Source organism: Wolffia australiana, chromosome 2, assembly GCF_029677425.1.
Source record: "Wolffia australiana isolate 7733 chromosome 2, ASM2967742v1".
In the NCBI taxonomy this organism is placed as follows: domain Eukaryota; kingdom Viridiplantae; phylum Streptophyta; class Magnoliopsida; order Alismatales; family Araceae; genus Wolffia; species Wolffia australiana.
In genome coordinates this window covers 21,514,743-21,530,365 of record NC_135836.1, presented here as the reverse complement: position 1 = coordinate 21,530,365, position 15,623 = coordinate 21,514,743, and the positions used below count along the sequence as shown (strand labels likewise).

The 15,623-nt window shown below is 51.1% G+C and overlaps 1 protein-coding gene and 1 pseudogene across 1 annotated transcript in view; both read right to left on the bottom strand.

The window, feature by feature from the left end:
- ATVPS33 (Sec1/munc18-like (SM) proteins superfamily) overlaps window positions 1-15,415 on the bottom strand; it is a 31,956-nt gene extending 16,541 nt beyond the window's left edge. Inside the window, exons 1-8 of the mRNA XM_078571477.1 lie at window positions 15,243-15,415; window positions 15,087-15,126; window positions 14,928-15,008; window positions 14,124-14,318; window positions 13,486-13,596; window positions 13,337-13,402; window positions 2,063-2,170; window positions 1,930-1,974 (exon numbers count right to left, since the gene is read on the bottom strand). Coding sequence (XP_078427603.1) covers window positions 1,930-1,974; window positions 2,063-2,170; window positions 13,337-13,402; window positions 13,486-13,596; window positions 14,124-14,318; window positions 14,928-15,008; window positions 15,087-15,126; window positions 15,243-15,295 — 699 coding nt within the window. The 5' untranslated portion in view covers window positions 15,296-15,415. The remainder of the gene's footprint in view (window positions 1-1,929; window positions 1,975-2,062; window positions 2,171-13,336; window positions 13,403-13,485; window positions 13,597-14,123; window positions 14,319-14,927; window positions 15,009-15,086; window positions 15,127-15,242) is intronic.
- On the bottom strand, window positions 9,234-11,776 carry LOC144700305 (uncharacterized; annotated as a pseudogene).
- Window positions 15,416-15,623: the final 208 nt, after the last annotated feature.

Below are 15,623 nucleotides of genomic sequence, written 5' to 3'. Positions count from 1 at the left end.
CATGTCTTGAGAGCCAATCTCTCGAGCTTCTCCAATGATTGATGTGCCTCTACGGCCAACGCCGACTCCCTTGTTCCGAGCTCTCCCTCCTGCTCCCTCTGAATGCCTACTGCTTGTCGTCATCACGATAGATGTCAGCTTTCATCGTGCTTTCGACCCCCTTTGTTATTGGGTCGGGTTGGGATAGGCCCTGTCTGTGTTGCCCAATAGTGGGTTGGGTGGCCTCCTCCACTACTGATGACTATTCCCCCCTACAATAATCCTTTCTAGTGTTTTTCTTCCAGTGATCCCATACTCAACAGAGCAGGCAAAGGCAACAGCAACCGCGCGGAGAGTTGAACCCCGAAAGTTCTGGGCCCCAAAATCGGATCAAAGATGATGGTGCGGCTTCCCAAAGTCCATTTATCTCCACTAACAACATGTTGGGGTCCCTGATTCTAGTCCAGATGAAAGGACTCGCTAGAATTTGCCAATGTCACCAAAACTGGCCTGGCCTCCTATCCCACTGGGAAACCCCGAGCTTCCAGGATGACTTTGTTTTGCGCCCCCACTGAGGCTCCATCTTTCGGAAGGAACTGGCATAATTTTAACTCTGCTCTTCCCTTGACCTCCTGCAACCATCCAGTGACTGCAATGTATACTGTCATAGAGGTCCCATGGACGAAGAAATCCAATATCCCGAGAGGACTTGAAATTTCTACTGAAGACCTCGTCACACCTCCTCAATCATCAGGGTGCCTCTGGTAAGCGGGGAACCCCTTGAAAACCCCATGGTGTCTCTTCCTCTCTCCCCTCTCCACTCGGGTGTTCCCTTTCCTTTGGAGTACTCCTAGGCTCTTAGTCTCCAGCTTGGGAACCATCAGCCATTCGTTCCTTTGTTCTCCCATCTGACAGTCCCAGTGGCAATGTCCCATTCCCCTACACTTGTGACATACTAGCAAGCCTAGGCATTCCTTCACCCAGTGTCCACACTTCAGGCATTGGTGAACCCAGGTCTGAGAGAAACTCCCCGCCAGATGCTGGCCCATTCTCACCCAACCTTCCTCTTGATTTGCACCTGATGTTTGCTCTCTTTTAGTTGTGCCTTCAGGCACGTCCTGCTGGCCAACCTCACATGTTATTCTTCTTGATACGACTCATCCTTTCCCAAGGGCTTCACCCCAACTGCTTGCGATCATTGACTTCATTAGCGAGAGATAATGTCGCGAAGGTATCTCTCCCTATCTTCCTCCGCACCGTCACTGTTTGGAATTACCTCCTTGCGCTTTGCAATACGGCATGTACTTGTAGATTCTTCGAGTGGGTGATCCTTGTGCATGCGGACTCATCACCCAGGAGCCTCCTCGTGCTGTAGCCCAGAGACCAGTGTGGAACCTAAGCTCACGTGGCATCTTCTGTGTGGAACCCTTAGCTCATCATATTGCTCTTGTTCTTGAACCACTGTTCTTGAATGCTTGATGAAGAAAACTATGTTTGATGAAATCCCTCCTAATTAAGGTTTAAGTCATCTGGTCATTTCATTCGGAGGTTAATGAAACAGGATTTAAATCACAGGAGCGCTGGAATGAAATGACGGTCAATGAGGCCTAGTAAAAGAGTCAAAACAGCCCCCCACATTGACCAAAAAATTCTCAAGTTGTCTAAAAAGGATTCTCAATTTTTTCTCAATCTATAAGAGTTCACATCAGACGGAAGGTTTTCCAAGCATGCAACACATGCCAGAGCAATCCCCAAAGGAAACATTAGTCATCTGACAGTCAACATAACCACACCCTATAATGAAGACAAAGACATCTGAATTTTGTGTCATGGGAAATAAAGTGTTTTTTGGGGGGTAGAATGCTTTCCTCACTATAGAAAATACCTATGACCATTTTCAGCTAATTGAAACACACTTGAATTCACAAGAAAGTCATCACTAAAACTTACCTCTCTATCCAGCAAAATGATAGAATTGATCTCTGGGATTGCAACCTGAAGTTAGAACTCAGAAATTGATCAGTGGCTGCTCGATTTCATCTTTTCCATACCAAGAAAAATTAGACGAAAAAGTAGTTCATACATTTGAAATGTCAACTGGTTCTTCCACTTCCATGCGCTTCAATATGTCAACCACCTTTGACGAAGATTTTCCTAGTGACTTGACGTTTGGTATAACCCCAAATAGACACTGAAAACATCAAAAACAGGACATTAAGGATAAAACTACTTGGACATTATAGCTTCCAAGGATACAAAACTTGTATGAAAGTATTAAGAAAATGATGACCCTATAGAACACAAAACATGCAGAAAAGATTTCTCAATGCATAGAGAGAGAAAAGAGATGACACATATATCAGTTTCATCCATCCAATCATAGTCCTTGATAAGTTTAGAAAGTCGAATAAGGCTTTGACAATGTGGAGCCTAGTATGTTTCATTTACACGCCACTTTACTATAGGAGATTTTGGAAGAACTTCAACGTCAACGCTGATCTCTCAATGAAGTTGGAAGAATTTCTGCATCTGCATAACCTCTCAAATAAGTAGTTTAAGAACGCCCTAGAAAGAAGGAACCATAGCGCCTGCAAGCTTTATAAACTTACCTCATGTAAACTGCCTTTTGTGATTTGTCCTCCTTTACTATCTCTGAGTTGGGAGATATGTATCTCATTACAAGCTTGCGGGGGGTTGTAAGAAGTCAATGAAGTTAGCTTTCAGAATTTTTCTTTGGGTCTTAACATAATAAAACATTAGTGGACAAGGGATTTGGTACTGCCCACATCGTGTTCTAGATGGCGGGACTTCTCCCTTACCATCCTACCTCAACTGTTCCTCCTCCACTACAAAATCCTTGACACCTGTTATACCTGCCATCACTACTGCCACATCCACTGTAACAGCCATTGCAGCAGCCCTAACTGCAACTACCAACCCAACTGTGCAATCTACACAACCATGTTTGCCTCCATCATCCTTCAAGTCAGGCGCACTCAACCCCCCAAGATCAGACAAGAATTGACCGGAGCTTGACGATCTCCGCCGTCGGGCACGATCTCCGCCGTCGGCCCCGACGGTGGCCCACTCGTCGTCGGCACTTGCCTCGTCGCCGACGCCGACGGCCCCCCCTCCGCCGTCTGCTGCAAAAACTCTCGCCTCCTCCAGCCTCTCCGTCGGCTCCCGACCCAGCTTCCACATCCAGGGTGATGAAGATTTCTGCCATGGAAGGGAGCTCGAGCGAGAACCGGAAACCCTAGCGCCCGAGGAAGAAGAAAGAAAGGACTGGGGGCGACGCTGTCGATCTGTTCAGGGCGGCCGTTTTTTTTTTTTTCCTGAAGCGGGGTTCCACCCCTCTCGCCGAAGTGAAGGATCTGCTGAGGGTTTCCTTTGGCGCGATTGTGCAAAATACATGGCACGGATATACGTTGGAAACCTGGATGCCAGTTTTACTAAAAGGGAGCTTGAAGACAAGTTTTGGGCCTACGGCGCTTTGAGAAGTGTATGGGTGGCCCGTAAACCTCCAGGTTATGCTTTTGTTGAATTTGCTGACAGAAGGGATGCTCTTGATGCTATCCGTGAGCTTGATGGCAAAAATGGATGGAGGGTTGAGATGTCTCATGGGGGAGGTAGCCATACTCGGGAGCGACATGTGGGGTCGGCTATGAAGTGTTATGAGTGTGGCAAGCCGGGGCATCTTGCCAGAGTGTGCCGACTTAGCATCGGCTCCAGAGGGATGGGAAGTGGAAGACGCCCGAGTCCTAGCCCCAGGCGACGAAGAAGCCAAAGCTATGGCCGTAGGGCCTGGCGGGCCCCCCCGCGCCACGGACCGAATGACCGGGCGGGCAAACGGCGAAGGCCAGGCCGTGCGGGGTCGGAGGCCGACGCTGGCAAACGGAGTACTTTTGCAGACATACTCCGAGAAGCTCCGCGTGGGGCTGGCTCTGGTGCGCACCCTTTGACAGCCCGATTTGCCCAGCGAGAAGAGCATTCCACACAACAGAAGCGACGGCTTGAACGAATCAACGAGAACTGTTGCTTCCGTTGCCTGGGACGCGGACATGTCGCAAAAGACTGCAGAGATCCAGTAATCTGCCGCCGATGCCGACGCACAGGTCACCGCCGATCCGAGTGCCCAATGAACCTAAAGCTGGGAGGCCGTGCTGACTCGAGAAGTTTCGCAGAGTTCAGAGTCACCTCTCTCATCGGGGAGGTTCAAGGAGGCGCTCCGACATTGGAGGCAGTTCAAGCAGGTTTGGCGGAACACTATGCCCCGCTTTTTCAGGCGGAACTCCAAATGGTGGACGAGAAACAATTCCTACTTAGAAGATTGCCTCGGGCAGCAAGAAAACATCTGTGGATGGCACCAGCAGATGCCGCGCAAGGAACAGTCAAATGGCGGGAGTCAAAAGACAGACGGGGGATGCAAGATAAAGAACGGTATGATCTTGGTGGAGGCTCATGGCATTCCGTTCGGATATCGCTCAGTGGAACACGCAGCCCATATGGTGCGAAAATTTGCTCGCCTTAGCCGGATTATATCCACCGGGCTGGAGAGCGGAGACCCTCTAATCACAGTGCTTGAAGTGGAACCCCACGTCGGCATGCTCCTCGATCAGTTTTATGCGGCGGCCCCAGGGCCCCGGTTGTCCAGCTCTTGGTGGTCCCACCGCCTCCTCCTCTTCCTCGATCGGCCAACTTTGTGATGGTGAGAACCCCCACAGGCATCGAAGGGGACGGACGGTCCACCAGGGGAACCTCAGGGCCTCAGGCAGGCGAACAGAGTGGAGGCAAAGTCTGCGGCGCTTTCCACGATTGGCTCCGAGAGCGTTTCATCGCTCATTCAAAATATGGGGCGCAATCCTCCGACAACGCGCGACGCAACACCCGAGCACGCAGTTAAGAATGACTCATCGGAGGGGAGAGAAGCATGGATTCAAGCAACAAGGGAAGGTGTCATGGCAGGCAGAAGGCCACCTCCCCAGCTGCCCCTATCGCGGCTGAGCCCAGCTCCCAGGGGACAGCGCCAGAACGTGTTGAACATCCCAAGACGAGAATGATTGCGGAGGCAGAAGGAGCTAAGATGGCTTCGACAGTAGAGGGTGCCACGGTAGCCTCCCCATGAATTGCCTCTCATGGAACGTGCGAGGCCTCCGTGTGACGGCGAGGAGTAGTGGGAAGATATATCAATGAATGGGGGGCAAAGGTGGTGTGCATCCAAGAGACTATGTTAGAGCAGGATCTACCCCAAGTGTGGGGCGCCCTCGGCCGGGGGGGTGATGGAGCACACGCAACCGGTGATGCAATTGGCCGATCAGGGGGTATTGCAGTGGCTTGGAGGCGGAGGACTTTGATAAGCTGGAGGAGTGGAAAGGCGGCATGTGGTTGCGGCCCGTTTGTCCAACCGTGAGGACGGGCGGACATGGGTGGTGGCCTCGGCCTCACGGACCACCGGCCTCGCGAAGAGGAACTGTGGGAAGATATTTACGCCTTTGCCCACAAATTCCAGGAGCTCCGATTCTCATTGGTGGTGATTTCAATGTGACTGTGGCGGCGAGGACAGGCCGAATGGCTTGGGGGGGATGGACCCAGGTTCGGCGGAGTTCAGGAACCTACTGGCCAACTGTGGATTTCAAGAAATGGGGCCCTCGGACCGACGATTCACCTGGCGAAGCGCAGCAGGCCCTCTGGCGCGCTCTCGGCTCGATCGATTCCTATGCTCCATCGCGCTGCTGGAGATGTTTCCGCTCGCAGAGGTCACGTCCCGACCCCGCCCTATTTCTGATCATACTCCTATTTCCTGGCAGGCACAAACAGGAACTGCAAAGCCCCCCTATTTCAAGCTAGATCGTTCCTGGTTACGAGAGGAGGGCTTCAAGAGGCGAGTTGCCGAGTGGTGGGATACCGTTCCTGCTATCGGATCAGCGTCGGCACGGCTGGCTACTAAGCCGACAGGGCTCCGCCGACACCTCATCGACTTCCGCCGGAAGATTCGCGAGGACCGGAACCAAACCAGGGACGCTGCTCTTGCGGAGATACAACGATGGGACACAGAGGAGGATAGCCGGCCTTTATCAGCGGAGGAGTTGGCGACGCGTCAAGCCCATCGGAACGTAGTGGCTGAGAGGATTTAAAGACTGAAATGGACTGGCGACAGCGATCACGGCAGCTTTGGCTGGCGGCAGGGGATGCAAATATCCGCTTCTTCCATCAAGCAGCAAGTGGGAGACGAAGAATGAACAAGATCAACCATTTACGGGTGGAGGGGACAGTGGTCAGCGGCCAGACGGAGGTTGGACGTGCCCTAGCTAACCACTTTCGGGCTTTCTACCATCGGGGACCGCGTAACAAATGAAAGTGGTCTGGAGCCGACGCACCCAGGATCTCGGAAGAGCAACGAACTAAGCTAATCGAGCCTTTCTCAACTGAAGAGGCTCAGCTGGCCATTCGTGGGTTGAATGCTGAAGGGGCTCCGGGACCGGACGGCATGCCAATTTTCTTCTACAAGGAGTGCTGGGATATGGTGGGTCCGGAGGTCATGGCGACTTTGGAGGAATTCCGGAATGGTACCTGCGAGATGGACCAGCTGAACAAAGCTTATATCGTGCTTATCCCAAAATGTCCGGGAGCTGAACAAGTGGGAGAGTTCAGGCCCATCGCTCTCTCCAATTCGATATACCTGATCATCGCCAAGGTACTTGCCAACAGACTCCGCGAGGTAATCGGCTACTTAGTAAGCCCTCTTCAATCTGCTTTTGTCCCGGGTAGACACATGGTGGAGAGTGTGGTTGTGGCAGAGGAAATTCTTGCGGCCTGGAGGCGAACAGGCACCTCCGGATTTATGTGGAAGGTGGACTTTGCCAAGGCATATGATACGCTTGACTGGCGATATCTCTGGAATGTATTGCGCAAGCGTGGTTTCCTGGAGGTTTGGGTGCGATGGATGAAGCTCTGCGTAGCGACCAGCACTTTTGCAGTCCTAGTCAATAGCCGACCTCAAGGGGGCTGGATCCACCCCCAAAGGGGTATCCGGCAAGGATGTCCACTGGCCCCGCTTTTATTTATATTGGCGGCGGATACCTTGACGCGGTGCTCGGAACGGTTGTGTGCAAGGGGGCTGCTCAGAGGATTTCACACCAATGGCTGGCCTAGCGGGATCCCACTCCTTCAGTATGCAGACGACACTAATTTTTTCATCGAGGGATCGGTGGAGGAGGCTGAGAACCTCTCGATCTTGCTGGACATCTTCTCCGATTTCTCTGGACTCAAACTGAATAGGGCCAAGTCTACACTCGTCGGTATCGGGCTATCTCCAGAAGATTTGTGTCAGTGCTCCCAACTTCTATATACGCCGATTGGCTCCCTGCCCATTCGATATTTGGGCCTGCCTCTCACTGATGGCCGAGTTGGAGCACGGGAATGGCAACCGGTGGTGGAGAGGGTTGAACAGCGGCTGGGAGGCTGACGAGGTCGTCTCTTGTCTCGAGGAGGGCGACTGGTCTTGGTGAAGGCTGTGCTAGCCGCGATTCCTCTACACTTCATGTCAGTCTTCAGGGTGCCAGTGAGCGTTCGTAGAAGGCTTGAAAGCTGCATGCGGCGATTTTTTTGGAGCGGGCCCAGTCAAGGGGAATCGAGGGGCGTGGCCCTCATCAGCTGGGACACTGTATGTCTCCCCACGTCACAGGGAGGCCTCGGTGTCAGGCACATTCAGCACACCAACATGGCTCTGCTGATCAAATGGGTACGTCGACTGATGCAGCCTCCATCAGATCAGGTCACGGCGGTCCTGCACGACAGCTACGGAAGGGGAATGGACTGGGAGCAATGGGCTACACCCCTCCGAGGGGACTCCGCTTTCATCAGGGGCTGAGGGGGTCTTCGCCAAGGCTCAGCCTCTCTTTCGGCCGGTTAGGGATGGAACCAGCCTTCGGTTCTGGTTGGACGATTGGACGGTCTTGGGCCCCTGCGAGACCTATTCCCAGATTATATGGTCTCGCCGCCCCAGGACCCGGTTCGGGGATGTGGGACAATGCGTGGTGCCCAACATTACCTGCCAATCTTTCCGAGCAACGAATGGAAGACTTCCTCCAGTTACAGCGATTGATTGCCTCTTTGCAGCCGCAAGAAGGGGCGCGGGACACCTGGGAGTGGCGAGGAGCCAGTTTTTCGGCCAAAACTGCATACCGCATTCTGCGGGGACAGGGGAGTCCAGCAGACCGCTCCCTCATACCCCGAAGTCGAATACTGTGGAGGCGGCGAATCCCACTGAAGGTGAAAATCTTCGGCTGGCTTCTCTTGCGGCGTAGACTGGTGACGCGACAGTTCCGTCAACGCTGGTACCCGGGGAATACTGCCGAATGTGTCCTATGCTCCGGGGCGGTGGAAGACTGTGGCCACCTGTTCTTTCGATGCCCGACGGCCCAGGCTGTGTGGCAGGCGGCCGGGGTGGGTAGCGTTGACCCCGCTACTGAAGAGGACTTTTGGAACTCCATCAGTGGTGGGCTGTTCCGCCGGGAGCCGGAGTGGCAACGGATCTTCGCCCACCTTTGGGCGATATGGCTACACCGAAATGAAGTCATCTTCAAGGGGAGGCCTCCCTCCGTCGATGCTATCCTGCACGACGCTAGGGGATTGGCAAATTTTTGGAAGAGAGGTGGCTGTGGCCCCCTGATTTCGTCCCCCTTGTAATGCATGACTTGATTTTCTATGTCATTATATCAATGGCAACGGGGGGTCCCTATTCTGGGGGACTCTCTCTATTTTCCTCAAAAAAAAAAAATCATCCTTCAAGTCAGCAGCAGCAGTAGTAACCCGCAATGTTGTTGTAGTCTTAGTTAAGTTTCCACCTTCCCTCTACACTGCCTATCCTACCAGTTGCTACACTGTTGTCATGTTCACAATATTTGTCGTTCCCGTTCTAGTATCAGCACACTAGTGTACCGGATCCCATTAAACTCCGAAGTTAAGCGTGCTTGGGCGAGAGCAGTACCAGGATGGGTGACCACCTGGGAAGTCCGCGTTGGTGACCACAGCATGGGCATGTAAACACAGTTCAAAATTTAAAAAAAAAATTGTCATTCCCCACTGTTTTGTCACAGCCTCTGTAGTAGACATGGGCGTGCGGTGCGGTGCAGAAATTCGCACCGGGTGTGCGAATTTCCGCACGCACAAATGGGCTTGGGCGGTGGGCGGTGTGGTTTTGTGCGCATAAACGCACCGCACAGCGCACCGAATCGCACATTTTCGTTGTTTTTTTTAAGTAATTTTATTAAACATTATTAAACATATAATTCATAATATATGTGGTAAACATACTATGTTTAAATCATAGTCAACTTTGTTGAATTAAGCACGTTCATGGCCTTGACATCGCCATGAACGATCGGCAGCACGCAGTCATGGTGAAGATAAGCGACGGCGTGGGCAAGCCCGAGCACGATATCCATTCTCGTCTCCCACTCCCCCGCCCCCTTCCCCCCGCCATGGATGAACGATCCCAAGCTCCCGTTCAGGTGGTAGCTGTAGAACAGCAGCTTATTCGACCCGTTCGCCGCCCAGCCAAGCAGCCGCGTGATATTCCTGTGCCGGATCGAACCAAGCGTAGAAATCTCGTTCCGAAAGCAGCCGTCGTCTTCCTCCGCCTTCTCCAGGGCCGGCGGCGACCACATCTTCTTCACGGCGACGGTCTCCCCGCCGGGAACCGCCACTCTGTACACCACGCCGGAGCTTCCCGCGCCGATGATATTCCCCGAAGTTAACTCCCTCGCCGCCGAGCTCACCGTCAAGTCGAGCTTCTGGAAGAAGGTGACCTCCCAAGACCTGCCGTCGTCGCCGGCGAGGCGGCGGCTGCGCCGCCGCCTCCAGATTACGTAGACGGCGGCGACTGTCAAGAGACAGCTTGAAATGAGCAGCATGGCGACGGAGGCCTTCACAGCAGCGCTGCGCGCGGCGCCGCTGACGAGCCCGCGGGAGAAGCCGTTGTTGGAGATGTTGAGAACGAGCAGGTTCTGTAACCAGGCTATGGCGGCGAGCCCGCCTGTTAGCTGGTTGTGGGACAGGTCAAGAGAGCCCAGCCTTGTTAGTCTGGAGAACTGCGGGGGGATGTCGCCGGAGAGGCGATTGCAGCTGAGATTTAACGAGATTTCGATCTCCGGGAGGTCGCCGAGCTCTGGCGGGATCGGCCTGGAGAAGCTGTTCTTCCCCAGATCGATGACTTGGAGCTTTTTGCAGGAGCCCAGCTCGGAAGGGATGAAGCTGGAGAAGTTGTTCTCGCCGAGGACGAACTTCGTTCGCAGACTGAGCGCGCCGATCTTCGCGCTAAGCGGGCCGCTGAGATGGTTATCTCCCACGTCGAGGATTTGCAGGCTGGAAGGGAGACGCTCGGGAAGAGGCCGGGAAAGAGCGTTGGAGTGTAAGTCGAGGAACTCGAGCTTACTGCAGCCAGAGTGGTCGGAGGGATCTCCCCGGAGAGGAGATTACTGCGGAGGTCGAGGAAGTTGAGCTCCGCCAGCCGGCCCATCTCCGGCGGGATAACCCCTGACAGCGCGTTACCTCCTGCTTGGAATCTGAACAGTCTGGAGCAGGCTCCGATCTCTCGCGGAAGCTTCCCAGAGAGATTATTCTCGAGGAGTAGCAGCTGAGTGAGGTTCTGCAGAGAGAAAATCTCGCCGGGAATCTCGCCGGAGAGGCCATTGAAGGAGAGATCGAGGAGTTGCAGCAAGCAAGACTGCGATCTGCCCCGGTTAGATTGTTCTGCCAGGCGATGAAGGAAGCGAGAGAGGACAGCCGCGAGAAGTCCAGCCGGATCTCGCTGGAGAGATAGTTTCTGTCGAGCTCCAAGGCGACAAGGGAGGCGCAGGAGGAGAGCTCTGGCGGGATGGGGCCGACGAGGCTGTTGGAGCTCAGCTGAAGCTCTTCCATGGCGGAGAGATTGCCCAGGCTGGGGGGGATGAAGCCGGAGAGAGAGTTCGCGGACAAGTCGAGAACTTTGAGCTTGGAGCAGTTGCCCAGTTCAGCGGGGATGGCGCCGGAGAGATTATTCCCCCAGAGAAGAAGGTTCTGCAACGCGGGCAGCATCCCAAGCTGAGAGGGGATATACCCAGAGAGGGAATTCTGGTGGAGGTAGAGGTCTCTGAGGCTGACGCAGTCGGCGAGCTCTGAAGGAATGGCGCCGGAGAGATTAGCGGTGTAGATGGCCATGGTTTGGAGCTTCTTCAAGGATCCGACGGAGGGGGGGGATCTCGCCGGAGATGGCGGTCTCGGCAAGGCCGAGTGTGGTGAGCTCGCCACAGTTGCTTATCTCCGGCGGAAGTGAGAGCGAGGGATTGCCGCCGGCGCGGAGGAGTTGAAGGCTGCAGAGCTGGTCGATGGTCGGCGGGATGTCGCCGGAGAGGCGGTTGTCGAAGAGAATGAGGTTGACGAGGTGGGAGAGAAGGCCGATTTCGGGGGGGATTCTCCCGGAGAGGGAATTGGAGTGGAGATGGAGGGCTTGGAGACGGAGGAGATGGGAGATGGACGGTGGGATTTCGCCGGAGAGGCGATTGCAGCTCAGGTCGAGAGGGCGGGAGCCGGGAGGTGGAGGGGGCGGACTGCGGCGGATAGGGGGGGCAACAGCAGAGAGAGGGCGGGAGGTGGAGGGCGGGCTTAAAATTTTCGCACAACGTCCGATTTTCGCACCACACCGACCGCTGTGCGGTGGGCGGTGCAGTGTGCGAAAATCGTGAGCGAAAATTCGCACAACCGCCCCGCACATGCGCTCAACCGCACGAGCGCGATCCGCTCGCACGGTTTGGACCATGTCTACTCTGTAGCCACCTTCACAACTGGTATCCTCTGCAGAAACCGGACCAGTAACCCATTCTGCAGCACTGTGCTACACTGTCTTCACAGTTTCTTTCACTGCCTCCACATCCCCTACACCAACTCATGTCGCCACAGCCAAGGATGCTACCATGCCTCCCCAGCCATTCTTGTTGCCGCCACAAGCTCTGTAGCAGCCCTCACAGCAGCCTTAGGACACCGGCATGAACCTTCATTGAGGTTCGCATCAAAGAACGGGAAAAAGGAGAGGTTGAACGGAGGAGACAGGTATCAACCCGGGATGTGGAGGCGATCGCGAGAGACGGGGTTTGCACAGGGAGAGACAGGGCTCAGATATCAAGGGGACGAGAGACAAGGGACTTCAGCTTCATGGATATTTCCTGGCCGCCCTATTTAAAGGGAATAAAAGTAAAAAGCCAAATGACCAAAATGCCCAAGTGGCCTAACATGAAGAATGAATCCTAGATAGGATGAGGATCATTAAAAAATGTCAGACAGCATTGGGCAGAAATGCAAGAATACAGATTTGGTTTTGAAGAAAAGAGCAAGGAATACAAATAGTGATAAAAATATGCCCATAGCTCGAAAACGAGGAGGAGAGCTCAGGCTATCCAGCTCATGGTCATAAAGTTGGACTGCCCACTGCCAGCAACTACCCATCTAGGGATCAAGATGGGTACTGTGATGCCAGTGTGTGCCAACACTGCCAGCCCCATGCAGCAAGAGTGCTGAGATTTAAGGGGCATTACCACTCTGGTCAGCAATGGTATTGGCAAATCCGCTGCTCTATTATTCGTGCCATAAATCTCCATTTGTTTTGCAAGGACTGACGAGATAATTGGGGGCGACGTCACCAGCAAGAACATGAAAATCATGGCTCCTAGTTATACAGTGAGGTGGAGCTGCCACTCCCAGTAAATTAGCAATGCCATGAAATTCTGAGGAACGCCGTCTGAGGAGATGGACGAACAACAAGGAAAATAAGGAGGAAGGTATTCCGTATATATAACTGATAGAAAGATAAGAGAGAAGAATCCTAGGCTTCCACCTTCATGCAGTGAAGATCGCGTAGAGAAAATCCTAGAGACGGGACAGATACATCAACCCAAGCTCAACAATTATCCGTGGCAGTCAAGAATCTACTCCCCAGACTGTGCGCTTAGCAAAACTAAGCCAGAGACCCTAACCCTAACCCAATTCTTAAATCACAAAAAATAAATGTGAGTAACTTGGGTGGAAAGAATTAGGAGGACATGTGACTAAATGATCTACTCTATATGCTATTGCATGAAGCATGCAATCAATTAACTACCTCTCCCTTAGAATGTGAAGCTTAAAATTTTCATGAAAAAGTAAATATATTCTTATAAATATACTATTATTTACAGTCTTAAGGGCATATAAAGTCCCGAATATATTCTTAATTCTGTTTCCAAGTGTGCTTTAACCCTAAGAACTATGATACCAGTGAATGTAAGAATTCAAAAGGTGGCAACACACACAGAAAGGATAAATTTACGACCAGGATAAACAATACCTCTAACTTATGGATAGCTTTAGCAACATGCCATAGAGAGCTTGCATCACCATCAACCACGCATTCCTATGAACCATTTAATTGTCTAAGTAAACCTGGTACGTGAAAAACACAAGACAGCATTTTACAGCCCGATGACAGAAACAAACCTTATATGAAAGATCAAGTTCAAGGGATACAACATCTTCATCAAGAGGGACAATATAAAGAGGAAACTCCCCAATGGTGACCACTTGATGGACTTTCTCCTCCTCGAGAATCTATCAAAAATAAATAAATATGTAACCAATTTGGGGAATTTAAAGATGAAGACATGACATGTAGAAAGTGAATCAATGAAAATACGAAAGAGAACTCAAACATATGGATAAAGACATAAAACAAAAAAAAGGTGGTCAGGAATACAATTCTAAAAGAGTTCAACAGGAAAATATTCAGTTTTCTGATAATAATAAGATGCTCTTCCGTTAACTGATGGCAAGGTGACCTAAAGCAGTTGTCATGGTTAAAAGTCGAGGGAAATAAGAAAGGGCTTCATTTGTGAGAAAAGAGTTTTTAGGAGCATAACTCCAGGTGAGTTCTCCTAATAAACTTATCCTGTTCTGGTAAAAGTGAAATTCCACCTGTTGAGAATATCAGTTAGACAAGATACAGTTCATGATATCAAACTTTTCCAAACTCTTTTCAAAGTCATGAACTATTTCTCAACCTCTATATCCCCAGTAACATATCGTCCGATCAACAATTGGTAACAGATGAAGCTGAACGGATTTGTACACTAACAAACCTTTTCACAAACCACTGTGGGCCGAGGTACAAAGTAAATGAAGTAGTCTCTCTGTAATCCTTTAGATACATCACTGGAAATGTTCGAACAAATAAGTTTCACCAGGCTTGTATGGGACCGAACAATATAGACAACTTTGAGGCAATCAGTTTGAAGAGGGCCATTTGAGAGAAGACGAAGCTCCGAATCAGTCTCCTGCACCAAATAACAAAAGCACTTACCTTCTGAGAATATGTTGAATGGGAATGTAATGCAATTGGAATAAACTTGACCCCCAGAAACAACTAGAAAAGGAATTAAATCTGAAAATTATCAATATAAAATGGCAAACGTTAAGAATCTGATGAGACAAAAAAATCTGGAAAGTCTCGGGTCGCAGGGAAAAAAGAGAGGAAAACTCGAGCATGATGGCAGCAACATTTTTTCAAAAGGGAACGAAGACTCCTAAAAGTCAAATCGTCGACAGTCAACACGGTATGGGATAGCAACATTTGACCTAAACCCTTCATCGAAGAGAACTTTTTGCAGCTCAAGCAACTCCAACGATATAACCATGAAGGGGTGACGGTGGAAAGACAAAATGATAATAATTACTCGTCTCAGTTGCAGTAGGGAAAGCCAAACCGCTATAATAAGCGTTAAAGACAAACTACTATCATGCGCGAATCATAATTTGAGAGATAATCTCAAAGGCGAAGAGACAGCGGTGGGAGCATGTTTCCTATAATCCCAAGACCGAAACATCAAATTTCAATGAAAACTAACACAACATTCGGAGTAAAAGCAAAAGATACGCAAACATGCCTTGAGCAGAGACGTTTGGATCAGGAGGGAAAGTGTCCCACTAAGCTTAGGATCAATCACGACGCTTTTCCGCCCACGTATCTGTTCAATGCACACAAATCATTCTCAACTGAGACAATGAACTAAGAGCGACGAAATTGAAAGAAAATGGAAGCTTACATTCTTCAATAATCCTAAGAGTTCCTTCTGCGACTGTTGCCTGGTTAACAAATGAACTAATAAATGAGAAGAAACAGAAAAGAACAGAAAATTCGGGTAAATTTTCCAGGATCTAAGCCATAAAGCTTTTAGAAACAGGATTGTAACAAAAAGAACCTGATGGATGAAAGATCGAGCAAGCTGTTCTCCAAGTTTGGGATCTGAGCCATGATCGAAGGCGATATTAATCCCTACAAACGATCACGCTCGACCCGCAATAATCCTCCAACTGGTCCGCATTCTCGTCTCTTTTTGCTCCGGCCAAGCAGTGGGGAAGAGGGATCAAATTTGATGTGGCCCATTTCAAGCTAAGTAAAATTAGCCCATTTAAAACTCCCACAAACACGTTCAGTCTGTCAAATCAGAAAATTCGAATCGTCTCTGCGAATTTTCGCTCGCACGAAATGCACCGCGCGATGCGCGGTGCGAATTAATGCGGAAATTCGCACCGTCCATCGCATAGATTCGCACAAAATCCGTATTAAATTCCCCAAAATT